The 25,089-nt window shown below is 46.6% G+C and overlaps 2 protein-coding genes across 4 annotated transcripts; one reads left to right on the forward strand and one right to left on the reverse strand.

Moving 5' to 3' along the window:
• Nucleotides 1–227: 227 nt before the first annotated feature.
• Nucleotides 228–21,892, forward strand: TRAF3IP3 (TRAF3 interacting protein 3). Of its 3 annotated transcripts, XM_027074521.2 has the most exons (16): nt 228–1,222; nt 2,334–2,740; nt 4,628–4,772; nt 4,914–4,977; nt 5,230–5,254; nt 5,898–5,927; nt 6,021–6,116; nt 12,052–12,123; nt 14,525–14,665; nt 14,817–14,954; nt 16,629–16,764; nt 17,337–17,399; nt 18,851–18,910; nt 19,997–20,133; nt 20,886–20,999; nt 21,651–21,892. In XM_027074521.2, exons 2-16 carry the CDS (start codon nt 2,393–2,395, stop codon nt 21,741–21,743), a joined length of 1,662 nt encoding a protein of 553 aa, XP_026930322.2. In that variant the 5' UTR covers nt 228–1,222; nt 2,334–2,392; the 3' UTR covers nt 21,744–21,892. The 3 variants fall into 3 exon arrangements, 2 of the variants coding, with proteins under 2 accessions (XP_026930322.2, XP_053065590.1); XR_001431260.3 differs by lacking the exons at nt 228–1,222; nt 19,997–20,133 and having other exon boundaries at nt 2,393–2,740; XM_053209615.1 differs by lacking the exons at nt 228–1,222; nt 19,997–20,133 and having other exon boundaries at nt 2,393–2,740; nt 20,886–21,892.
• CE4H1orf74 (chromosome E4 C1orf74 homolog) lies at nt 18,396–24,208 on the reverse strand. The gene is made up of 2 exons (XM_015079952.3): nt 23,976–24,208; nt 18,396–23,274 (listed from the first exon to the last, which is right to left on the reverse strand). The coding sequence occupies exon 2, from the start codon at nt 23,195–23,197 to the stop codon at nt 22,388–22,390; it is 810 nt and encodes a 269-aa protein (XP_014935438.1). The 5' UTR covers nt 23,198–23,274; nt 23,976–24,208; the 3' UTR covers nt 18,396–22,387.
• Between the last annotated feature and the right edge of the window lie 881 nt (nt 24,209–25,089).

A 25,089-nucleotide genomic window follows, 5' to 3' on the forward strand; every position in this document is an offset into this window, starting at 1 on the left:
GGCCAGCATCCCCTCCATGTGGTAAACAGCACTCCTTCAAAGAGAAGAGGGTGGGAGACGGAAGGATGAGGCATTCTCTTGGTCCTGCAGTGCTAGTCTAGCCGGAGGCGTTGGTCTTACAGCACTGAGTCTTTAATAGCTAAGATCAGCAAGAAAGGGGTAATAATCATCCCACTTTAGTATTGTAAAAAGCTAACATTTATTGTGCGTTATGTGCCAGACGCTTGATGTGCATTTTCTCTTTAATTCTTATCACCTTACAAGGGAGGCTGTGGCCCCGTTTTATAAATGAAAAGACTAAGACTTAGAGATGTGTAATAGTTTGTCCAAAAGCACAGGGGTAGTGGGTGACAGAGCCAAGATATGAATCCACACGGCCTGAGTCCAGAGCCAGGGTTCTCTGCCTCCCCCATCAAAGGCAGAATACCTTCCTATACCACAGGCATAGATTCTGGACATGGAGTTCACCTGTACATAATCCATTCAGTCATGTATAACTTAAAATGAGTGAGCCTTTTGGATACTGTTCTAAGGTTTTAGATAACAGAGGAAGCAGGTGGGAAGTCAGGGAACACCTACAGAGTAGGAACGAGAAGAAAAGCCTAAAGAGAAAAGCCACCCAGGGGTGGGACGAGAGAACAAGCACTGACAGCCTCACAGTCCTGCCTAGGGTCTGCAACTGCCCACAGCCGGAGGATGCCCCTCCAAGCCTGGAGAGTCAGGCATTTGACAGCATGCCAGGTTTGACCTTGTAAGACCACTCTCCTGGAGTGAGACCGCCCCACCCATGAATGACCCCAGGGAACAAGTGGTATGATCCTGGAGAGAGGCAAGGATCCTGCAGAGAATTCTGGACTGAGCCAGATGGGCAGGAAAGTTCCAGTAAAAGGACAGAGAGTCTGCTACCTGTTGAGTCTGTTTGGCCTATAAATAAAATCAAGGGGCCAGAGCTGGTAACTGCCTGCTGGTCGATGAAGCTGAGATGCCCTCTCTGACCTCTCCAGGAACTGGGTTCTCGGGTTGTGGGTAGTGAAGTTGCAGGACACAGAGGAGAAGCTGCAGAAGGAGTCCCTCTTCCTTCATCAACCACTGGGCTGACTCCAGCGATCAGTGGAGGCAGGGCGCAGAATTTCCAGCTCTCAGGACCAGCTCAGCCAAGTCCAGCCCCAACTCAGCCAAGTTACCAGAGAGGATTCTAGGAAAATAAACTAATTTGCAGAAGGTAGGTGAGGGAGGGTAGGAAAGAGAGAAAAGGGCACAGAGAAGGAAGAAGGAGTTAGAGTTGGGGGTTCTGTGAATAGCAGGTAGGACCATGTAAAGGGGCAACAAGTGTGGCTTCTTCACCAAGCCTGGTTCCCTGCGGACTTGTCGACACTGTTTGCCTTTGTTTCATTTTTGTTTGTAATAGCCTCATTGAGGTGTAATTCGTGTAGTTGCTAGTTTTGATGGCACAATCTCTGTTTGGGCCAAGGAGAGCTGACCTGGCGGCATACTTAGCCCTAACAGAGAGGAGATTCTAAAACATGGAACCTTCAGCTTGGAGGGCTATTGAGCTGGAAGCTCTGAAATGGGTTTCAGTCAACACTGGACAGAGGGCAGGTACTCAGCTGATACTGGTTTGAGTTGATCTGCTCCTGAGGGTCAGAGCCCAGTCCTGGCCCAGAAGTGGATGTCAGTGGACCAATGTCAGTACTTCATGACTGGAGAAATTAGGGTGAGCTTTCCCTCCTCAACCATGCCCAGGACCAGGCTCAGAAGCCAGTCATTAAGGGCCAAAAAGATAGCAGTGGGTGCTGGTCACAGGACTGGCCACACCTTGGGGTGGGGGGGGTCTGGTTATCCCTCCAGGCCTTGACAAGAGTCACTCACCTATTTAGCAACAACTTGGGCCAAGAGAACAGTAAAGATTATTTTCTTTTAGATTGAAGAACAAGGAGCCAATTTACCTGGTTCTCTAGAAGTCTCTGGAAAATGAACACATCCCTAGCTGCTATCCAAAAGGCTATACACACATGACAATTTTATCAATTATTCCTGACTTAGAGGCAGGGTGAGATCAAGGAAGGTCAAGGAAGAAGTGGAAGCCAGAGAGATCTTTCCACTTTGCAGAGGGAGAAACATAGGCCAGAGGGAAGCAGTATGGAAAGCTCCATAATTAGTATGGAGACTGAACCCGGGAGTCCTGATTCCCAGTTCGACACCATCACCTCCTCAGTTTTCAACCTACATGCATGGGATGCTGTGCTATTTCTGCCCCCTGGTCCTGGGAGATAGTCATTTTTTCTGCCCATCTCCTGACCCCTCCCCTTCTCCTCCCTCTTGGCATTTGGCAGACCCAGGCAGCTATTCCAGGAACTGGAAGCCAAGCACAACAGGTGCTCAGGAGGTCATCATGATCAGCCTGGACCCCAGGCCTTCCCCTGGCTTGGCCCGGTGGGCCGAGAGCTATGAGGCCAAGTGTGAGCGCCGGCAAGAGACCCGTGAAAGCCGCCGTTGCCGCCCCAATGTGACCACTTGCCGCCAGGTGGGGAAGGCGCTGAGGACCCAGCAGAGAGAGCAGCTCCAGAGAGCACGACAACAGGAGTTCTTCAGGAGGAGGAACCTGCAGGTGGAGGAGAAAGGCAAGACACAGAGCCCCAGGGCCAAGGAGCACGGTCCCTCGAGGAGGCCAGGCCAGCCAACTGACCTCAAGGAGCACTTGTCTTGGGCCAGCAGGATCTCCTCCTCCCCCCGGCAGCAGGTGGGTCATGTCAAGGGACACACTGCTCTGGATGGTGGCAGGCACGTGGGTGGGCTCAAGGTCACTAAAAAGCGATTGAAATTAAGTTCCTTCTTCCCTAATCATATAGCAGTCCCCCTTAGCCACTTACTCATTTGGAGACTTTTATTGTTTGGGTCTTTGTTTGCTTAGGTATTTTTTTGCTTTGCATTTGCCTTTTAGGGAAGAAAAAATAATTTAGAAAGTAAGTCCATTGCTAATTCCTAGTTATCAGTTCAAATTTAGTCAATCTATACATATCTTTTACAGCATTCATTCATCCAGCATTCCACAAATATATACTGTATATGCTTACTGTATGCCAGGGACACAGGCCCATCTTCTTGATGTGCCCCCTCTCAGAAACACACACACACACACACACACACACACACACACACACACACACCCCTCCTGTTGCACCCACCTACATTTTCTCTTTCACTTGGACCATTCCATTTGTACTAAATTCACTCAGTAAAGGTCTTGCGCAGTCCAGTAAGCTTTCTCTGGCTTCTCCAGGCCACCTCTGCTCTCTGTGGTCCTTATGAGGTTATAAATCCTCTAAGATTGTGTAATAATACTTAGAGCACCCATCATTCTGGCCTGGGAAGGAGCAGTGCTGGCAAAAATCAGGGTGTGCCGAGATGATCTCAGCCAGCAAACCATCTGTGTCTTCCTATCCATGTTCTGAGCATGTTGACAACATGGATGGGTCCATCGTATTCCCTGGAAGTGCCTGGCCTGGTTCCGTACCCAGAGTAGAAGTTCATTCAGGGCTTCTTAACCAGTGGATCTGTTAGCCACAATAGAAGGTGCTGTTCACAAAAATGATGCTTGAGCTCAATTGTAAAATAAAACCAACTGTGTACTTTCTAAGGCAAGAGGTTTCTGAAAGCTTTTTGTTTAAAAAAAATTTTTTTTAAGGAGAAAAAGAACGAAAACACATTTAACTAAAAAACTTTACCTATGCCTATCGGTTGTTTAAGGTTTTACTGAGATTGAGTCAGTCTGCATGGTTGGATACTATAGGCATTTCTTAGCCTTTTAGTGTTCTGTTACAATCCTAGAATTTTTGAGTTTGCATAAAGAAAATACAAAAAGAGCAGACTAGAGGGGCATCTGGGTAGCTTAGTCAGTTAAGTGTCCGACTTCAGCTCAGGTCATGGTCTCATGGTTCATGAGATCAAGCCCCGCATCAGGCTCCACACTGACGGGGCAGAGCCTGCTTGGGATTCTCTCTCTCTCCCTCTCTCTGCCCCTCCCCCGCTCATGCTTTCTCTCTCTCTCAAAAATAAATAAATATACTTAAAAAGAAAAAAAAGAGCAGACTAGATTGTGATGGCTACTACGACACTCTTCCCCATACCTCCCTGCTCTAACGTCTCTTCACACAAAACCTCAGTGGTATTCCGGCTACTACTGAGAGGAAGGAAGCCACCTCTCCAATATGGAAAGGGCCTGGGAGATCATCCACATTACACACACTCATACACAAACAGGAGACCAAGACCTAGTAGAAAAGGCAGGATCTAGCCCAGACCCCCTCACTCTAAGACCAGTCCTCTTTCCACATCACCATACTGGCAGTGTAAATGGCTAAAACCAAACAAGGTAGATCAGGGATTCTAGAGAAAGTAAGTAGAGACAAGCCCAGCTCCCCATTTGCCTGGTCTGTGGAGAACCATACCCACCAACCAGGACAAGAGAGGGCAGGAGCAGGGACAACTTTGTAGTTTTGAAGGTTGGAATGGGCTACTTTGGCTTTCTGGATCTGAAACTTGATCACTGGTTCATCTTTCTGCAATCTGCTGGAGAATCACGCTGTAAGAAGCTCTAGGCTTTCAGCATCCCCTACTTGCTTTCCAGGTGTCAGGAACCAGCTCTGACGCCTTTCCAACCCAGCGTCACCCTTCCTCAAGCACCCAGAGGGATCTGGCTCACCTCTCCTCCCAGGCTGGGGGCCTTTCACCACAGGACTCTCCCATCAAGAAGCCACCCACACACCACCGTGGTAAGAGCTGAGCCTCCCTCCCTCACTGGAACCTGAAGAAAACCTTGCCACAGCAGGCTCAGCTTGCTGGCAGTGGAGAGGCCTCTCCCTTCCCACTTCCTCCTCCATGGGTTCTGAATCACCTTATCCTCCATTGCTCAGGCACTCAGACAAAGGCAGAAGAAGCCCAGCCAACAATTAAGAATGATGCCAGTCAGCAAACCAAGTGAGTACTTCCATGTGACCCCAGCTTCCTTACATCCCATCCATTCCACTCTGATAAGCTCTGCTTGAACCCTCACCCAGTGTGTGGAGAAGGAGCATGATGAACTTCCATGCCCACCTTAACTGAGAGAAAGACCTTCCCTACCCTACTGGCTCTTCAGAAGAGATCAGAGAAGGAATCGACCCACTGCCTCCTGATGTGCTTTTTTTTCTTTGATCCATTGTCATTTTATTCTATTTCTTCTCTTCCCAGTTATGGAGTTGCAGTTCTAGACAAGGTAAGAAAATCCTCACTTTGAAGGGGTTGACTCAGATGATATCTCAGCTCTTCCAAGTTCTGACATTCTGGAATTCTATGGTAAATACAGCTGGGATGGAGGGACACCTTCTTCCTGGATAAGCAAAGGGACAGGGGCCTGGAGGGACTCTGAGCCAAGGAAGAAATTTACTTGACACGAACCAGTCCTGGCTCTGGTTCCATGTTCCAGGATTTCAGGGAACCTAGAGTCTTCCTTCTTTTTTTTTTTTTTTTAATTTTTTTTTAAAGCTTATTTGTTTATTTTGAGAGAGAGGGAGAGCACAATCAGGAAAGGGTCAGAGAAAGAGAATCCTAAGCAGGCTCCATGCTATCAGGACAGAGCTCAATGAGAGCACAATCCCATGAACCGAGAGATCATGACCTGAGCCAAGATCAAGAGTTGGACACTTAACCGACTGAGCCACCCAGACACCCCTCTTTTTTTTTTTTAAGTTTATTTATTTTGAGAGAGAGAGAGAGAGAAAAAGCATGAGTGGGGAAGGGGCAGAGAGAGAGGGAGAGAGAGAGAACCCCAAGCAGGCGCCACACTGTCAGTGTAGAGTCTGAGGTGGGGCTCAGGCACCCCTAGAGTCTTCTTGAATACCCTTTTTCTTTCTCTCTAGGAAATCATCCAGCTTTCTGAGTACCTCAAAGTAAGTAACATGTGAACTCTGTCTTCAGTTCCTCCACCCATCTACTCCTTCTTCCTCCAGGTTAATCTTACCTTCTTGCATTTTTCCCCCCAGGAGGCCCTCCAAAGGGAACTGGTTCTAAAACAGAAAATGGTGATTCTCCAAGACCTACTGTCCACGCTGATAAGGGCCTCTGACAGCTCTTGGAAGGTAAGGGAATGAAATCTTTGTTTGAACAAAACTCATGGGCGTCTATGGGTGCCCATCTCATTCTTCTTTCCACATCACCCCAGCAAGATAAGGGGTTTTCTCACTACTGAAGAGGCAAGGTGGGGGGGTTGGGGGGGTTGCTGAGGCCTAAAGGGCAAAGATGTTACATACATGGGAGAGCTCAGCTAAATCCACGGTCATTAGCTGGGGTGATGCTGCTCCATACCCAGGGAAGACCCAGAACCAAAATTGGAAAGAATTCCCATTTTTTAATATGTTGGAATAAAAGGAGGAAGATCCCAATAGAGTTGCTATTACTAACTGTGGTAAATGTCAAGTATTTTTATATGGGATTCACACCAATATTAATGCCAAGCTATCATGCACCCACGATTCAGCTTAGACATCAATGTCAAAGTGAGATAGGACCTTAGATATCACATAGTCTAAGTTTTCTCATTTTACCAATGAGGAAACTGAGTGTCAGAGAGGTCAAGTGACTTGCCCAAAGTCACATCGCTAGTTACAGGCAGAACTGAAACTAAAATTCAGACCTCCTTATTTTAGTCCATTTGTTCAACAAATATTCATAGACCGTGTTTTCTGTACTGAGCACTGGAAATAAAAGATTAATTAGTCAGGGTTCCTGCTTTTAGAGAGCTTGTGGTTTTGTCAGGGAGACAGATGCCTAAGCAATGCAGAGATATCAGAAATAAATGTTTTTCAGGATATAATAGCACACAAGAAGGAAGGAATGAATCCAGAGAATAGGAGAACCAGGGAATATTTATAGTTACATAAGTATTTTCCAGACAAATGTGGAAGTGGGAACTATATTCTGGGATGGAAATACAGCATAGGAAAGACCCAGAGGCACGATATGGGTCTCAATCTGAAGATTGCTTTATACTCTTTAAAAAGTTTATTGAAAACCCCAAAGAACTGTTTCTATTTACCATATTGAGATTTACTATATTAGAAATGAAAATAGGAATCTCAAAATATGTATAAATTTTAAAATAAAAATAGTAAACCCATTGCGTGTGAATCTAAATTACATATTTTTATGAAAGATAAGTACATTTTTTGAAAAAATAGTAAGAGAAATAGCATTGTTTTATACTTTTGCAAATCTTTTTAAAGTCTGAACAGAAGACAGCTAGATTCACATATTTTCTTCTGCATTCCATCTGTTGCAATACATTGTTTTCATTGAAGCGTATAAAAGGAAAATCCAGCCTCATACAGATATGTAGCTGGAAAAGGGAAGCCCTCGTAGAACCAGTGAAAAGGTCTTAGGGATTCCCAGGGGTCCTCAGACACCACATGGAAACCCTCTAGACTATATTATGTTCAGGGAGCTATGCCACTGGGGCATAAGGCACCAAGTACAAAGAGAATGTACACACTCACAAGCCTCCGTGGACATCTAACCCTACAGCATAGATGGTTTGCTATTTAGACAGAAAGATGGGATGGGACAGTGTACAACAAAACTGAGAAGTTTACAGTGATGTAAAAGAAGCTTTCTAAGCTCGGTCCTCCTTCCTCATATATCATTGTACCAGGATTTAAGTGTCTGTGTTTTGGGGCTCCTGGTGGTTAAGGAAGGTCGTTTGCATCAGCAGAGCAGAAGCCTGAGACAGACAGCTGTGCATGCCAGGTGGTTTCCGGTGCTGAACTAATTTGAGATCATCTCATTTATTCAACAGACATTTGATTAAGTTTCAACTATGTGCTGAGCCCTGTGCTCCAGGGACAAAAAGTAGGGTTCTTGCTCTTGAGGAGCTCGCGTATCAGCCAGGAAGAGAGAGATGGGTAGTAAACAACACGAATACAGTGTGGAAAAGCCATAACAGGGGTTTCTACAAAGTGACACAGAGGAAGGAGAAGGAGGCAATTTTTCTGCTTGAGGTGGAACAGGGTAGGATCCAAAGGAAAGGGACCATTTTAGCCGAGCCTGGAAGGATGCATAGTCTACCAGTTGCAGACGTAGGAATGATGATGGGGAAGAAAAAGCAGAAAGGAAAGGGGATTTAAGGCAAAGCAATCGGAATGATTATAAGGCCTCTGTGTAACAAGCAATTGGGTGCAGCTGAGTTTGGCTGAAATGAAGGGATCATGTGAGAGGAGTTCCGAAGACTCTGGAATTATGAAGCTTAAACTTTTTCCACTGATGGGGTATGTCAAACGTAAATAACACAGAGACTCCTTCCTAAAGGAAAAGCATATGTGTCACAGGTCCGTGAGAACACATGCTACCCAGGTGAGAAACGCTGCTCCAGGTGGTCAGCAGGTAGCACTGGGAGGGCGCTGCATCTGGGGTGAAAGTCCTACACTTAGCGAGATTCCGCCCATCTTCACAAGCAGCTCAGTCAGGGGCTGTGGAGTTGTGCTCTCTTCGGCAGCACACAGGCTGAAATAGTTGCGGAACTGAGCTGAGAATGAATGATCCGATCTGTGCTTTGAAATGGTCTCTGACAACAGTGAGGACCTGGGCTCCAGGTGGGTGTGGAAGCGGCGAAATCTCTGGTGACGTCCTAGGCACTGAGGTGCAGTCAGAGCCTGAGTCATTGGAGCTCAGTGAGGACAGGACACACTTCTCAGGGCACCTCTGCGGGCAGTTTCACTCCACGCTGGGCAGGGCAGGCGAGCAGAAGCTCCTTTGGTTGTGGTTTTCTCCCTCCCTTCTTCCCACCCCTCTGCATACCCACGCTTCTTTTCTCCCTCCTCCCCACCGGCACCCCAGCTTCCTGTTTTTAACAAAAATAGTCAGATTTGTCAGTTAAGGGCTCTTGCTTCCCTCAAAACAAAATCATCCAGCCCTCTACCCCTGCCATGGAGACCTCAGCCTGGATGAAAGAGCAGCCCCAGACTGTGGTATTTGGGAAAACCAACTGGAAGAATGTGACCCAAACGGGGATTTTGACATTCAACCCAGTTCAGACCTTTTATTTTTTCCATTTGGCCTCCATGATTTGACTCTCACAGTTTCACATGCAGGGCAGCCCACGGCAAACCCTGCGAGAACCCCAAGAAGGAGCTCCCTCCATTGCCTCTACCTCCAAGCTAAGTCTGGGCCTACTGGATGTGGTGGGGCCTGGGGCACTGCTGATACTCCTGAGCTAGGTCCAACCTTCAGAGGGGAGATGGTTCGGGCAGTCGAGAAAGCAGGTTCTCAGTATTGGGCAATACCAAAACAAGAGTGGGGCACAGTTGGGTTCTAAGTTCTGCAAAGTGGAAACGAGATCTTGAGATGACAGCACAGCGGGGGATTGGCTGCAAGCCCTAAGCAACCTCTGCTAGAGCACAGATGAGCTGTGGGTTGGCGCTTCTGCATTGTGGCGGTAGTGTTTCTGGAGAACAGATCAGAGGCCGGGGAAAGCCAAGCAGAAGCAGGAGCTGAAGCCCTCGGACCAGCACCAGGTGTGTACGGCCTCCACCTTGCTCCCTTTTCCAATTGGGGGTCCCGTGCTCTCTGAGCCCTGGGCTCCTGGCAGGGGGGGGCGACTGCCAAAAAAAGGTCCACAGTAGGCCTGTAAAGGGTGCTTCTTCCCACATACTGTACCACTGGGTTTCAGTCGGGGTAGCTGGGGCTCAGACCAGGAAACTACATGCCCCATTTGCAACAACTTGGCTACAACTTTCTTCCCTGCCTCAGGGAGTCTGGGAAGGTGGAGCTGTGGAGGAGAGATTTTTTTCAATCCCCAGACTTGGGTGGCCCTTCATCCCCACTGAAGGGGCTATCCTGAATTGTCTTTTATTGCATTGTGAATGGAAAAGTAATCTGGGGTACGGCTAAAATACAAAAACAGTTGGAAGAGGCAAAACATTGAATTAAAACCACAGTAAGGAAGGAGAGAGGAGCTACCCAAAAATGGGAGTATATGGGGGGAAATGTAAGGATGTAATGTTTTGGGCTTGTTCGTTTTCTTCCCAAACTACAGCAAGATAAACCTTAAACTCAGTGGGCTTGATTACATTCTGCCATGGCAAGAGTTTAGGCACAGGAAAATGCAGAGATCTGAACCAGGAAATGGGAGTGCAGAAGGAGTTGATTTCAGGACCTGTGGCCTGACAATGAACAGGACACTCAGGGGAATGCAGCCCTTTTACCAGTTACTCCAAAGCCCAGAACAATGGAAGTCTTTGTCCATCTCTTTTATCTGTCCCAAAGCCCTGTGGTTTCTGTAGATGCCAAATCCTAGACTCTCAGCTCTCACACGAGACATTATGAAAAACATTAATAGCAGGAGACACTTTGAAAAATTATTTTTGGCAAGGCGTTTTGCTTTTGCAAGGCCCAGCTGAGTAATACAGGAAGCAGAAAGGGTGGGGGCGCCCCCTGGCTCCCAGGGTCAGAAGAATCAGCCAAACAAGATCAAAACAGGAGCTGTGAGATACCACTTCCTGCGCCCTCCCCAGGTGCCCTGAAACTCAGAAGGGGACAGACCTCAAAACAGAGTCCCCTCCTCTGCACCCAGGCCATTACAGACGGGAAATGTTATGAGGGTTCCAAACACCCAAGCCACCTGAGAAGGGCCATGGCATCTCAGGCCAGAAGAGAAATGTAATTTCTAGACCTCCCAAGTGTCCAGCAAAGCCTACTGGGAAAAAAAGCCAGAAAAAGGATATGAAAACTGGTTATTGCTAGAGACCCACACCCTCCTCTCTCCCGATCCTCTTACAAACTTAGGTCAGATTCAGGCCTGGAAGAACAAAACCCCGCCGTGGTAAAAAGAGACAACTACAGGTGGGGGAAAGAACAGAGCAGCAAGGAGGTTGTTAGCTACTCAGCTAAAATACTGAAAAATTGAGAAACAGATAAGGCTCTTCCTGCCTGCCTTTCCCCACTCCCATCCTTGAGATTAGCATCCCTCTTGGAATGTCCAAAATGTCATGCAACTGACCCTACTTATGTGTGACTTTCTGAGAAGCCCTTTAATCACCACCACCACCCCCCACATACACATACCCTGCCTCACTTGATCTCTCTCCTCCATGTCCTGCTTTCTTAAAGAATTTCTCATCTTGAGTCCAGTGTGTGTGTGCGTGTGTGTGTGTGTGTTAGGGGAAGGAAGGAGGCAAGGAGGGGAGGCATTAGTTTGTTAGGGCTGCTATAACAAAATACCACAGTCTGTATGGCTTAACCAAAAGAAATTTATTTTCTCACAATTCTGGAAGCTAGAAGTCTAAAATCAAGGTATTGACAGGGTTGGTTTCTCCTGAGGCCTCTATCCTTGGCTTGCAGATGACAGTCTTCTCCTGTGTCTTCTTCACATAGTGCTCTGTTCTCTTCTTATGAGGATACCAGTCATAGTGGATTAGGGCCCACCCTAACAACCTCATTTTAAATTCATTGTCTCTTTAAAGATCCTATCTCCAAATACAGTCACATTCTGAGGCGCTGGGAGTTAGGATGTTAATGTATAAATCTGGGGGTGGGGAGAGCAAAGGGGGACACAATTCAGCCCATGATGGAGGTAAGGAAGGGAATGTGGAGACCCTTTTGGTCTTACTGGCCTATACTTTAGAAGTAAAGATCCTGTACACAACTGAGGGGGTGAGGAATACAGAAGTGCCTAGACAGACAGGAGAGCGAGGTAATGAGGAAAGAAAAGAAGAGCTTAGAAGATTTCCTTCAAGTGAACTATTATCATACCTTGAGCCATTGGATAGAGGACCTCAAGATACAGAGAAGACTTGGGGCCAGTCCGATTCCTCCTTCTCCTATTCCAGAGACAGAAGAAAAGATCCTCTTCTACCTAAACATCCTTTGACATCCTTCCTCCTCCCTACCTCCTGAAAGAGTTCAGTTCCACAAACATTGCTTGAGCACAGACCATGTTCTAGGCAGTAAGCTGGGAAAACAGAAGAAAACTCTTTGCATGCTATATTTTGGCCCAGACTAATTAAGTCATCCCATTTGCTCCAGGGCCAGCTTAATGAAGACAAATTGAAGTGCAAACTGAGATCTTTAGAAAACCAGCTGTACACCTGTACCCAGGTAAGCATTCTGGAGGACACTTCCAGCCCAGGAATCTAGAATTAAAGGAGAATGCTTGAACCTCAATCCTATGCTCTAGAAAGGACACCCAACAAAGATGAATGTACCCATTCCTACTCACCCAGTTCTGGCTTTGCCATTTTCATTTTGGTCCCCAATCCACCCTCTTCTCCCTTTTTCCTAGTGTCCTTCCCTTTGTACCCTGAGAAGGAACCCCCAAATCAAGTACTTTGCCAGCTCCAGGGAAACCTTAGGAATACCTGGGACTGTAAGGAGAGGTAAAGATTCACACCACCCAGATAGACCTTCACAGGTCCCAATCTTTGAACAGAAGTGTTGGATATTATAATAAAGCCTTACAAAATGGTTTCCATTCCACGGGCAACTTTTGTCTAGTAGCAATCCCTGGGAGAAAGTAAAAGGCTATGACTCTTGGCTTTTCTATGGCATTGTTACCCATCTTCACTAAACTCTGCATTGACCTGATCGGGGATTACAAGAGATAGAAATGACAAGTGGTGAGGGGTCAGATAAGAGAATGAGGTGAAGCATGTGGAGTTGGGGAGATACGATGGACGGTTGGGGTCTTGTGGGGGAACAGAGTTTATAACCAGGTTTGCTGACCCACAACTTTTATTTTTTCAGTATGGCCTGTTTTGTCAGACTCTTATGAACTAAATAATGTCAACCCAGCTCATAAAATACCAACATATAATCCAGAATGCCAGTCTCTTGATTTTCAGCAGGGGTGAGGGGTGGGGGAGCGGGTAAAGCTGGCCAGCATGGTTAAGTCCACTAACTGGGACATACCCATGTATGACTTCAGCCAGTGGCTCCTGGATCTGGCTTCTAATGGAAATTCCAAGAACATAAGACCCACTCACATTTAAATCCAAATTTTCAGATGGTCCCCAAACTAAATGGAAATGACTTCGTATGGATCCCTAAATTTGCATGATCTGGACTGCTGTTTACACAGTGGGGTAACCCAGAATTGACAGTAAAAGCTTCCTGCCTTCCCCAGAATCACAGGGCAAAAAGATGAAAGGGATGGGGAGGGCAAGACCCTAAGTGAATTTGTAAAGTTGCTCTTTTCTTAAATCCTGAAGCTAATTTTTTTTTTTAATGACAATGTATTAATTTAAAAACATTGAGAGTGCTGGGGATTGTTCAGATCTCTGAAACTACAAACATTTGAAAAGGGGGGGTGGGGCGCCTGGGTGGCTCAGTAGGTTAAGCATCCCACTTCAGCTCAGGTCATGATCTCACGTTTCATGAGCTCGAGCTGTGCTAACAGCTCAGAGCCTGGAGCCTACTTCAAATTCTGAGTCTCCCTCTCTCTCTGCCCCACCCCCACTTGTGCTCTTGCTCGCTCTCTCTCTCTCTTTCTCTCTCTCAAAAATAATTTAAACACTTAAAATTATAATAATAAAGAAGCATTAAAAAAAAAAAGCTTGCTCTCTAACCTGAAGGTGTTTACAATCCCATGAGGGAGAAAAATGAATCAATAGTGTGGGAAGATAGAGACATACAAGGGATACTACGTGAACCCAAAGAAAAGCTACCTAACTCATGAGTTGGGGGATAGGGGTGATTGGTCAAGATTTATCAGACCTTACATGATTCTTGAACTGAACCTTGAGCATGAGTAGAGGTTAACCAGGTGAAAAGGGTAGGTAAGGACCTCTAGGCATAAGCTATATGGACAAAGGCAGAGGCCCAAAAGCACAGTGGTTAGGGGATCTGCAAGCAATTCAGCTTGGGTAGAGCAGCATAGAATCAAAGTCTGAGCTACATGTGGGAGCCATGCCAAGGAATTTGGACCTGACCCTTAGTCACTGAGAGATTTAAACAGGGAGTGACACGATCAGCTACAAGGTTGAAGATGGAGAAAATACTGCATTGACCCATAGAGTCGCAACTAAGGAGGTGACAGGAAGTACAGAGAAGAGACAGAGACAGATATGAGCTGTTTAAGAGTTTGATTTGACAAAGCTCAAGGAACAACTGATTACTGGGAGAAAGTGAGATAAATCAAGGGTGACTCCCAGGTCTCAGGCCTGGGAGACTGAGCAGGTGATGATGTTGGTCACTGAGATAAGGAACCCAGGAGAAAGGAGGTTGAGAAAGATGATTTTGCTTTGGAAATGTTGAATTTGAAACACCCCTGGAAGGCCGAGGGGATGCTCACCATGCCAGGACACTGTTTGTTATCCCTGCTTACCTCCCTCATCACCTGGGACCCTCTCCCTGCTCCCCTCCAGCCTGGAAGAAGGTCCATCAGATTACTGGTATCTCTGCTCTGGGGGCAAGGACCCAATTCTTTTCATTTCTCTATCCCATCTCAGGGTTCAGCACACAGAAGCTCAATATGTTTTGTTGAATTGCATCAAATTTACAGAAATACTCCCCTTGGGGAATGAAAAAGGTGTTATTGGAGATGGAAGACCAGAAAAACAGCTACGAGCAGAAAGCCAAGGAGTCGCTGCAGAAAGTGCTGGAGGAGAAAATGAGCGCAGAGCAGCAACTGCAGAGCGTGCAGGTGTGGGCGTGCTGTGTAATCTTGAGGCTGGGACCCCGGGGTGGGGGGGGAGGGGGGAGCCTCTGGGCAGCCTGGGAGACACCTGCAGAACTCCCTGGAACCCCCAAGGCACCCTCCCCTTGCTCCTCATGTCTGACCCCCCACCCTCCAGCGGTCCCTGGCTCTGGCTGAGCAGAAGTGTGAAGAGTGGAGGAGCCAGTACGAAGCTCTGAAGGAAGACTGGAAGAGCCTGGGGACCCAGCACAGAGAGCTGGAGAGCCAACTCCATGTGCTTCAGTCCAAACTGCAGGTAGCAGGCCCTGGGGTTGGGACGTGGGGAGAAAAGGCAGGGTTTATGGGGGCAGTGACAGCAGTGAGGAGAAGCTGCTAGTGAGACAGGGGGTTCCAAAGGCAGCTGAGAGCATCTGGCTTTCAGTTCCTCACTCATTGGCCACTTTGGACCTGACTCACTGCTGGGGCCCTGAAATCTAATTGTGAGCTCAGCAAGGATGTCTGCACTGCTGATGCAAATGAACCAAGTGTTCACTGAATGACACCAACCAAATGCAAAGGGCTGGACTGGAATATTCATCAGCCTACTGTCAGCCCACTCTCTGCACCCCATCCCAGCACAGCATCCAGTTCGGAACAAAGGTCACTAACTTACTTACAGGTTGAGTATTAACTAACATCCTGCCAATGTAATTTTTAAGCAATTACAGGAGACCCTTGGCATTCTCAAGGGTTCCATCATTTCCAGCCTGTGTTACCTTGTAAACTTTTAACTAATCTCCTGAGCCTCAGCTTCCTCACCTCCAAAAGGAGGCTAATAATGGTACCTCCATTGCTTGTTGGGATTTTGGGAGGATCCAGTCAGGTAATCCATACAAAGCACTTAGTGCCATGCCTGGCATATACCAGCCTCCGTAAATATTAGCAGTTTTTGTTTGTTTGTTTGTTTGTTTTTAGATTTTACTTACTTGGTATGAAATTTTGAAGACCCACATCAAAAATTTACCTTTATAGGGGTACCTGGGTGGTGCAGTCGGTTAAGCCGACTCTTGATCTCTGCCCAAGTCATGATCTCACAGTTGGTGAGTTCGAGCCCTGCATCAGGCTCTGCACTGATGGTGCAGAGCCTGCTTGGGATTCTGTCTCTTCCTCTCTCTGCCCCTCCCCTGCTTGTGCTCTCTCTCAAAATAAATAAATAAACTTAAAATAATTTTTTTATAATTTGCCTTTATAATTTTACTGAAGCAGAAACCTGAGTAGCCAAACTAATAAGACAGGTCACGTTAGTCTTACTGAAGGTGTGAACCCAGCTGGTCAGTGCACTTACAGCCACATCTCCACATTTGTTGTTTCTTCCTCCTGTCACCTACAAGGCAACTCTGATGAAGATCTTTTTCTTTTTTAAAGGTTTTTTTTTTTTTTTTAATGTTTACTTATTTTTGAGAGAGAGAGAGAGCACGAGCAGGGAAGGGGCAGAGAGAGAGGGAGATCTAGAGTCTGAAGCAGGCTCCAGGCTCCGCACTGTCAGCAGAGTCTGACACAGGGCTCAAACTCGTGAACCGTGAGATCATGACCAGAGCCAAAGTTGGACGCTTAACCAACTGAGCCACCCAGGCTCCCCATGAAGGTCTTTTTCTTTTTCACCTTAATTCTTTGAGAAAAATGACCCTACCACAGAAAAAAAAAGTTGACAGTGTTAGAATGAGAAGTAAAGACAATGTGAAGACACCTAGAAAAGTGATGGGTGTTCTTCAATTTGGGTATTACTCAAATGAGTCCCTTTGAATAGTAAAGTCTAATGCATCATTTAAATGTGAGGAACATAGCAAAGGAAGAACTAAAAATCCCAATTTTCCCATTTTCCTAACACTCCTATCTCTAAAATTCTAGTTTTCCTCTTCCATGGAATCTGTTCCCATCCTCCACCCCAGCACTGACCGGCTTCTGTGTCGGCCCCTCCTCCTCCTCACAGGGAGCAGACAGTAGAGACTTACAGATGAACCAGGCTCTGAGACTTCTGGAGAATGAGCACCAGGAACTGCAGGCCAAGATTGAACACCTGCAGGGGGACAGAGACCTGTACAGCTCGGATACGCAGCACCTACAAGGTACCCTTCTCCCCAGAGGCCTCTGGCTCAGTGAGCCCAAGTGAGCCCAAGAAAGGAAGCTGGGTAGAGAAGGCGGCCTCAGTCTTTGGTTGGCTTTGTGATTTCATTTGACCCGGAGGGACAGGCAAGGCTGTTTTAATCATCCAAGACTGAAAATGAATCACACTGCACTAGCGGATCTTGTAGTTATCAGCCTGCTTTTCCGGCCCATCCCCCGAGCCACGTTGCAGCACTCCTACTTCAGTCACACGTGCCAAGGCTGCATTTCTAATTCAAAAGGGAAAGGTCAGTGGAAACACAAGGCGCCGTGAAGGTTTCCCATCACAGCCTCTGTGTCAGCTGAGAGGACCAAATCGTGTGCAAATACAACTCTTAATTCAACCTGACGTTGTCGATGCTGATGAAGTCCAAGGCACTTGGGATCTGGTTTACCCGTCTCAGAACTAGGACAAGTAGAAGAAAGAGCAATTTCCACTTGACACACATCAGAGGCCTACTAGGTCCCATTCTCGGGTGTCAGGTTCATGAAGTCTTAGTTTCGTCTATTTCGGTTTGCATTATTTCATTTCCAGATCAACTGAAGAGGTCAGAGGAGGAGAAACTCGCCCTGGTGGCCAAAGTACAGCAGCTGCAGAGTAAGTTCCCTTTCCAGATCCTCAAGCAGCACAGCTGGCTCTTTGGTGCTCCTGGGGCTCCTGCTGCACAAAGGGCTTTGGGGCCCGGTCTTGGACATGTCCTTTACCTTTGTGCATTTTCAGACCTTCTTGGGAAGTGAGAGGTCATTTACATAGCTCTTCGCAAGTTAGTATTAGCCTGGTCTTTTCTTCTCTACTTTTCTCCTCCCATGCCAATGACAACCACCTGAATTTCCCCCAGAATTGCCATTTCCCTCAATCTTGATTTTAAAAAATGGGTTTTCTAAGCCAGTTATTTGATATATTGTAACTTATTATGTACATGAGTATGTCATATAGACTTCTGTCACTAGGAATGGTTCAGAAAATCAGCTCACACTACATATGCCTCAGTCCATTTCAAAACTACCTGTTGGGGCCAAAGAGGAAAAAGGACTTTTCAGAAGAAAAGTAGGCCATTGCTGAAAAGCTAGAGAACCTGATTCAGTTAATAGCTCTGCTGGCTGCCCACCGCCTTAACCTCTGCTACCCCAACAGAGATGTTTTGTGTAATTAGTATTAACAGAGAAAGGCAACCAGCAGTAGATGCCGAACGCCTACAGGGCAGGAGTGGAATGGACCAGGAATCACTTCAACACCATGCCTTTATTTATTCAGTACATATCTACTGAGTCCCTACTAAGCACCAGGCACTTTAGACATACACACTGAGGACACAGTGCTGAAGAGAACTGACACAGCTCCTTCCCTAACGAAGCTTACACTCTAAGCTCTATAATAAAGTATGGAGCTTCTACGAACAAGTAAGTATGTGTCAGGCAGCAATAACTGCTAGGGAGAAAAATAAAGCAGCTTAAAGGGAAAACAGTTGCTATTTCATATATGGTCATCTGGGAAAGTCTTCTAAGGTAACATTTAAGCAGAGACTTAAAGGTAAAGACATTGAAGGAAGAGACATAAGGACAGTGTATTCACAACAAAATACCACACACTGTGTGACTTAAAAAACAGAAATTTATTTTGTTCTGGAGGCTAGAGGTCCAAGGTCAAGGTGTTGCCAGGGCTGGTTCCTTCTGAGGGCTTTGAGGATAGATCTGTTCCAGGCCACTTTCCCTGGCTTGTAGATGGCCTTCTTCACCCTATGTTTCTTCATATGTCTTCTATCTATGGATGTCTGTTGAAATGTCCCCTTCTTACAAGGACACCAGTCATAAGACATTAGGGCCCACTCTGATGTCCTAAAATTCTTGATTATCTCTGTAAAGAACCTGTCTCCAAATAAGGTCACATTCTGAGGTACTAGGAGTTAGGACTCTCCCCCTATGAATTTGGGGGAGCACAATTCAGCCAATAACAGATAGGAACATCTTGAATAATTAAGGTTTGTAGCAAAGTTCTGAAAACATTGTTTACAGTCAATATACAGACAAGTTCCTTGTGTCTTCCCACAGGTCTGCTTCAGAATCAATCCTTACAGCTTCAAGAACAGGAGAAACTCTTAACAAAGAAAGGTCAGCAAATTTACTTCCACAAATTCTAAGATACTGGTCTTTCCTTGCCTGCCTAGAGGCAGAGGAATGGACTACATGACCTCTTGGAGTCCCATGCAGTTCTAGGAGTCTGTGAGGTCAGGGATCTAGCAGAGCTTTTTAAGGACTGATCATTGGCTTTGAGAACACTTTAACTAGTTAGCCTCCTATCCTGAGAGGTACATAAACTGTGAAAAGAATTTCTACTCTCTCTGAAAACATGTGTGTGTTGAACATTTCAATAAACTGATTTTGAACTCAGGATTTAATGTCAATTTTTACATTTGACTTTCCAAATCACATCCCAAGTCCACACCTCCACACCATGCTGCATGCAACAGTCACCTCACTCTTAGCCCTCAAGAGTCTGCTGCCTTAACTCCCTGAGAAGAATGCATCATGTATCTGAGGGTGGGGGGCAAAAGTTCCTCATGTATGCACTCCAAGTGGTCTTTTGTTTTCTCATCACAATCACCACATAAAATATAAGCAGAAAGTATTATACCCACATAGCACAAGCAAGAAAATGAAAATCTATGATCATAAAAATTAAGGACGCAGCTAAGACAACAATCCAGAATTTCTGACTCCTAGTTCAGTGCCCTCTTCACCAACACTAAGACTTCTGCGTGGCTCAGAAACCACTTTTAACCACATGAAGGTGAATTCTATGATATGACAGCCATTCTCATTGACTTTGAAATAAGGACAGAAGGGGAAAGGGGTTAGTTCTATTGAAGCATCCAGCAAACCTACCAGAAGTACAACAAAAGAAATTGGACTAGTAAGTATTCTCTAGAAATATCTGCCATTAAACGGGACTGGGGATACAAAGAAAAGTAAGAGGCCAATCTTGCCCTCGCGCGGCTCAAATTCCAGCTGTGTCAAGGCTGAGCAGGGTCCCAATGGGAGAAAGTCAGAAAATTCTACTCCATGCAGTCTAGTCAGGGACAGGACCTCTCTTGTTCTCTCCCCTCCCTTCCCCTCACTCCAGACTTCTCTCAGTGATAAGGCCCTTCCTCAGAGGCGTGGACCGCACTATCACTGAGAATCTGGCTGCTTTTTTAGATCAGGCTTTGCCTGTGTGGAGTCCAAAGCCCTCCCATAAGGAAGTGGAACCTGAGGGTACAGGGAAGGAGAAAGAACGGGATTTCAGAGACCAGCTGCAAAAGAAGACTTTGCAGCTCCAGGCCAAGGAAAAGGAGGTGAGAACGTGACCTCAAGGTAGTGAGGGGCTCATACCACAATGGTAGGGAAAACTGCTGGGAGGCAGGCAGGGAGCAGAGATTTCAAAGTTTAAATTGTGATTGGATGCCAGCAGGTACTCACTTTGCTTTCAGGCTAACTTGTCCATCTTTTTCCTTCTTCATTTACACCCACCATTATGCAAGGTTTTGTTAAATAGTTACCTTTTATAAAGTCAGCCTAAACTAAAACACACTTAATAAACATATTAACTCCTCAAACTTTGTCCTACATAGAGTTATCTTAAAACTTTATATAGTGTCTTTTAAGTAACAAACTCTTTCCATCTACATACTTAGAAACCTACATATTCCCAGAGTATTCACATGCAACTCAACTAGGTCCTGTTGAAGGTGCTTCTTCACCAGTACTAAGATCATTCCCAGGTCTTTTGTGCTATAAGAACTTCATTTTTTGGTGTCCGCATTTACAAAGCACTTGCACATACACTATCACATGAAAGCACTAACATGTATAATATATAGTATTATCATATGCATTATAATCAATCATTTAAATGAACACATTCCAGGCAAACTAAGTAAGGCAGCCAGAAGATAAACTGAAATCTCTGAGTAAAGGCTGGGAAGGGAGGATGGTGGTAAAAATTCCAAATGAATGAAGGGGTAACTCACATAGGGCCCTCTCCCCGACCTAAGCTCTATCCCAGAAGGAACTGGTAGTGATGATGTTGGTGGTATTCTCCCCCCAGTGCAGAGAACTGCATCTGGAGTTAGACAACCTCAGCGATGAGTATCTCTCCTGCCTGCGTAAGCTGCAGCACTGTCGAGAAGAGCTGAACCAGAGCCCACGGCCGCTTCCCAGAGTAAGAGGGTCTATCCTCCCATATCGCCCTGGATGATGGTGGGACAGGTCCTCCTTCAGTCAAATCTTGCAGATCATTCATCAACCTGCACCAACGCTGGGCCAGCCCATTCCATTCAGCTTGGTTTATATACTTGAGTATAACAACTGTCGGGAAACACTTGCTCATGCAACCAAGCCTGATTTTCATGGAACTCTTGAGCCTAAAGGAAGAGGCCTACTATTAGCTAAAGTATGAAATGGTGTTCTTTTAGCCTATTATGAGCTAGTGGCAAGAGTAAGGAGAGAAGAAAAAAAAAAAAGAGTAAGGAGAGCAAAAGTACTACGGAATATGAATAGAGAATAATATAGTGTTGCTAAGTTATTTTCCATCCTTGATTACTCTAACCAGTATTTAAGTTATCTGGCCCTTGCTGGGTATGGTTCCCTAGGCCAGTGATCCTGGGCTTAGGGACAAGTAACCAGCCATAAAGTGGTCTTATCCCAAAGGAAGTGAGCAAGTGAGAGAAATAATGATATAAAAAGCTTTTTCTCTTCTACTGACCCAAGGTTTCCCACGGGGCTGGAATGGGAAGAAGGAAGATTATTTTTGTCTGTATCTTCTCCAAACAACCCATGGCCTCTTTCTCTTTCGCCCCTTCCCTCCTCACAGAGGCAATGTGGCCAATGGCTCTCGATGCTGATGGTAATGATTGCTATAGCACTGGCAGTGTTCCTGGCCAACAAGGACAGCCTGATGATCTGAATCACTTCGGACAGCTGCCTGGGTGAAAATCTGAAGAAACTCAAAAAACTCAGAATGTTTACATACTTTAGAGTGTGGGTTTTCCCACAGAGATTTCTGACTTTATTATTTTTTTTTAACCTACTGTAAAATAAACTTCACCTAACAAGTTTCTGTTCCTCTGAACTCTTAGTTTACCCCTGAATGACAGACACATCACAACACAATCATAAGACATTAGAGAATCCTGGTCTACTCTCCCTAGTCCGATTCAGTTGGTGGTATATAAACATGCAGTAAAACTTACCTAGTCCTCTACTTTCTGGCAGACACTGCCCACTGGGGCAGGTATATTTACAACCACCACACAAGAACAGACTACTTGACTTCCACCGCCTGTCTCCACAATCTTTCTTCTATCCCCTATCCAGTGAAAAATGAACAGACATCTCAGTTAAGTCACAAGGACTCCCTACTATAGAAATGGCAACTATGTACAACCAACACCACTACCACCTGTTCTCATGCCCACTGAGATGAGGACAACTGTTCGCAGAATTTTTCCCTAATTTTCTCAAGATGCTCAGAATTGGTCATTGAGATGCCATCCCTAACCCGGAGCTGATCATCTACTGAGTACCTTCTACATGAGAGAAGAGCTGAAGTCAGAGAGCCACAGCTGGCAACGTGACTATCTCGGAGGAGATGCTCAAGTCAGCAAAGTCATTCTGCCTCCTACATCGAGTTCTAAGGTCCTTCTCCCAAGTGTTTATAATCTCCCTCAGGTCTGGGAACAAGCTCTCTGGGACACTAAAGGAATAGAGCAAGACTGGGAACTGACCAAGCAGCCATGAGATCCGGGCAGTGAAAACCCGTAGTGGGGTCAGGGCTAAGCAGTTGCCATCTCCCTGGTTCAGATGAAAGGTATATGGAACAGGATAGCCCAGGAGGATCCCAAACACAGTACAGAGATTCCAGTCTGAAGAACAAAGTCTGCTGCAGGAGACTTCCAGGGATAAGTCCCTCTGCAGCCCTTGCAAATGTGTGATGATCTCAACCATTATGGCCTTCAAATCCTGAAGTTGGTCCAGGGAGCAAATAGAAGGGTGAGGTTGGGAGCTGGAAACATCCACAAAGGCTATGGTACCAAGCAGTACCTGCTCCAAGCGCTGACATACATGCTCAGGACTGACAATCAGGCTGTTTTCTCCAATCTCAAGGATGTGAAGTCCCTGGGTCAGGAAGCCCAAGCCCTGCAACTCCTCCAGATAGCTCTGGAGCTCTGATGTCCCTGCACAACTGCAATCATAGAGCAGGGCTGGCTTCAGTCCCCGGGCCACAGCCAGCACCTCTCCAGCTAGGTGAAGGCAGACGGCTCGGGGTGGGCCCCGTCTCTTTCCCATGCCCAGGGTCTGCTGAGCAGCTGCCACCAGCATCTGAGGACTTGGTGTTGACATGGGATCTGGAAGCAACATCAAGCATGGCCTCCTTACCTAGCCACAGTTCCCTGCCCTGGACCGCATCTGTAAGCTCCAGTCACTTGAGGAAGGGCCTAAAAACAAAGCAGTAGCAGGGACTGTTAACACCAGCCAGTGACACATCAGGAAACCTGCCAACAGCCTTCCCCTAAATTTTACAGCATCTTCCAAAGATCTTTTTGTCCCTCCCTCTGCTTTGAAATGCTAATACACACCAGACAAGATGAGATCATCATTCGTAACTCATTTCTAAGGCTGCTTTAGTCTCCCTTAGTCCCAAATTTCATGTGTCTTTCAGGCCTCATGTCTAGATTTATATTCTCTCTGATTTCTTCTAAATTTTACCTGTTGTAAACTACTTTCTTGGATTCAAACCTTAAGGAGTTTGGGGCAGAGAAGTGGCAGGGCTGTCTTTGGCAAAATTCCGGGCATTTCATCTAAAATTGCCCTTCTGAGGTAAAATTCTAGGTTCCAAAATTCTAGGTTTCCATTGCCAGCTTCCTCTGATCTTCCCGCCAATAACTAGGAACAGCGGTCTGATTAAATACACACAAGAATGTGGACTTATAACCACTGCACCCTGAGACGTAAAAGTAAATAAATAAAACCTGTTAGAACTGCAGGAGGGCTGTGTTTTACTTTTGTGGTCCCCGCCTTTCCCTTCTGGCCGATGTCGACGGACCCTCGGAAGATGGGCTAACTCCAAACCCCCCACCCTGTCCTGAGCACACTATAGGGATTTGTTAAATGAGGCAGGTCTCTTTCACACACGTACGTTCTGCTTCCACTTCCGCTGCAGGTTCGCAGGCTCAGAAATGCCTTCCAGTTTCGTGCGGGCTGCCGAGGACACGGCGAGGACCGTGGGCTCCGCCGCAATACTGGAAAACCCCTTCAACGCTCTGGGTTCCGAGTCGGCGAAACGGGCCTACCGCGCTTGCCCACCACAAGCCCTCCCACCGCTTTCCGTGACGTCATCCATTCTTCTCGCGCGCCTCGCGTTAGAACCTCTGGCAAGTCTGTGCCGGAAGTTTGGGCTCCTAAGGCCAGGCCCTTTCCGGCCAGACAGAAGCCGGCCCGCCCCTCTGAGTAGGAACGGGGAGGGGCGGAAGTGCACGAAGGAAGGCGGGACCTGGTGAAACTAGCAGCCTGTCGTTGCCCTCACGTGGCTTCGCGTCGTACCCAGCCAGTGTGTTCTTCAGGCTGAGAAGCCTTAGGAAGGCACGCAACGCAAAAACACCCTTTGATTTGTGTCTGGAGAAATGCGCTCCCCCCCCCTCCAAACGAAGCCTATCCCGTGGCAAGCGACATGTTTTACACCTCACCTGTGCGTGGCGCTGCAAAGTTGGTTTACTTTGATCTCCCTAAATGCTAAATTTGAGACGCTGAATTCCTGGAAGTGGCTGCACAAGTGCTGTCCTGCCCAAGATTTGTCATCTCTAAGCAGGGTGTGAAGGGCATGAGCATTATTCACTCTGAACAAAGGTGTGCCAGGCACGATTCTAGGCGCTGGCGCTCTTACAACGTACAAAATAGACAAAAACCCCACCTTCCCGGAGTTCAAGTTAGAGGAATTCAATTTCCTGACTTCACATAAGAGCAGACATGCAGAGGCTTTTCAATCTGCTCAACAAGAAGAAAGTGTGATTTCGCTGAAGGTTTAACGCTCCTGCCAGCTAAGAATTGCTTGAGAAAGCTCATCTGAGGAAATGGCCCAGACTCCATGCTCCATGGGCGGGACAGATGCAGAGGGAACTGTGGGCTCCTACACCGGACGTTGCACTCCTGGCTCTACCGTAGCGGCGTCTTCAGCCGGTGAAGAGAGGCAACTATGGAGTAAGGATGAGGCCTGCCAGCATGTAGGAACCCCCAGGCTAACACTGGTCCTTAGC

The sequence above is a fragment of the Acinonyx jubatus genome, chromosome E4 (assembly GCF_027475565.1).
Source record: "Acinonyx jubatus isolate Ajub_Pintada_27869175 chromosome E4, VMU_Ajub_asm_v1.0, whole genome shotgun sequence".
Classification (NCBI taxonomy): Eukaryota; Metazoa; Chordata; class Mammalia; order Carnivora; family Felidae; genus Acinonyx; species Acinonyx jubatus.

Excerpts from the sequence above, each read along its gene's own strand:
- TRAF3IP3 (XM_027074521.2), top strand. The coding sequence starts at position 2,393 with ATGATCAGCCTGGACCCCAGGCCTTCCCCTGGCTTGGCCCGGTGGGCC. Across the intron at positions 4,978-5,229 it reads GATGCCAGTCAGCAAACCAA|TTATGGAGTTGCAGTTCTAG; the intron begins GTGAGTACTTCC and ends TTCTCTTCCCAG. Across the intron at positions 12,124-14,524 it reads AGCTGTACACCTGTACCCAG|AAATACTCCCCTTGGGGAAT; the intron begins GTAAGCATTCTG and ends TCAAATTTACAG.
- CE4H1orf74 (XM_015079952.3), bottom strand. The coding sequence starts at position 23,197 with ATGTTGCTTCCAGATCCCATGTCAACACCAAGTCCTCAGATGCTGGTG.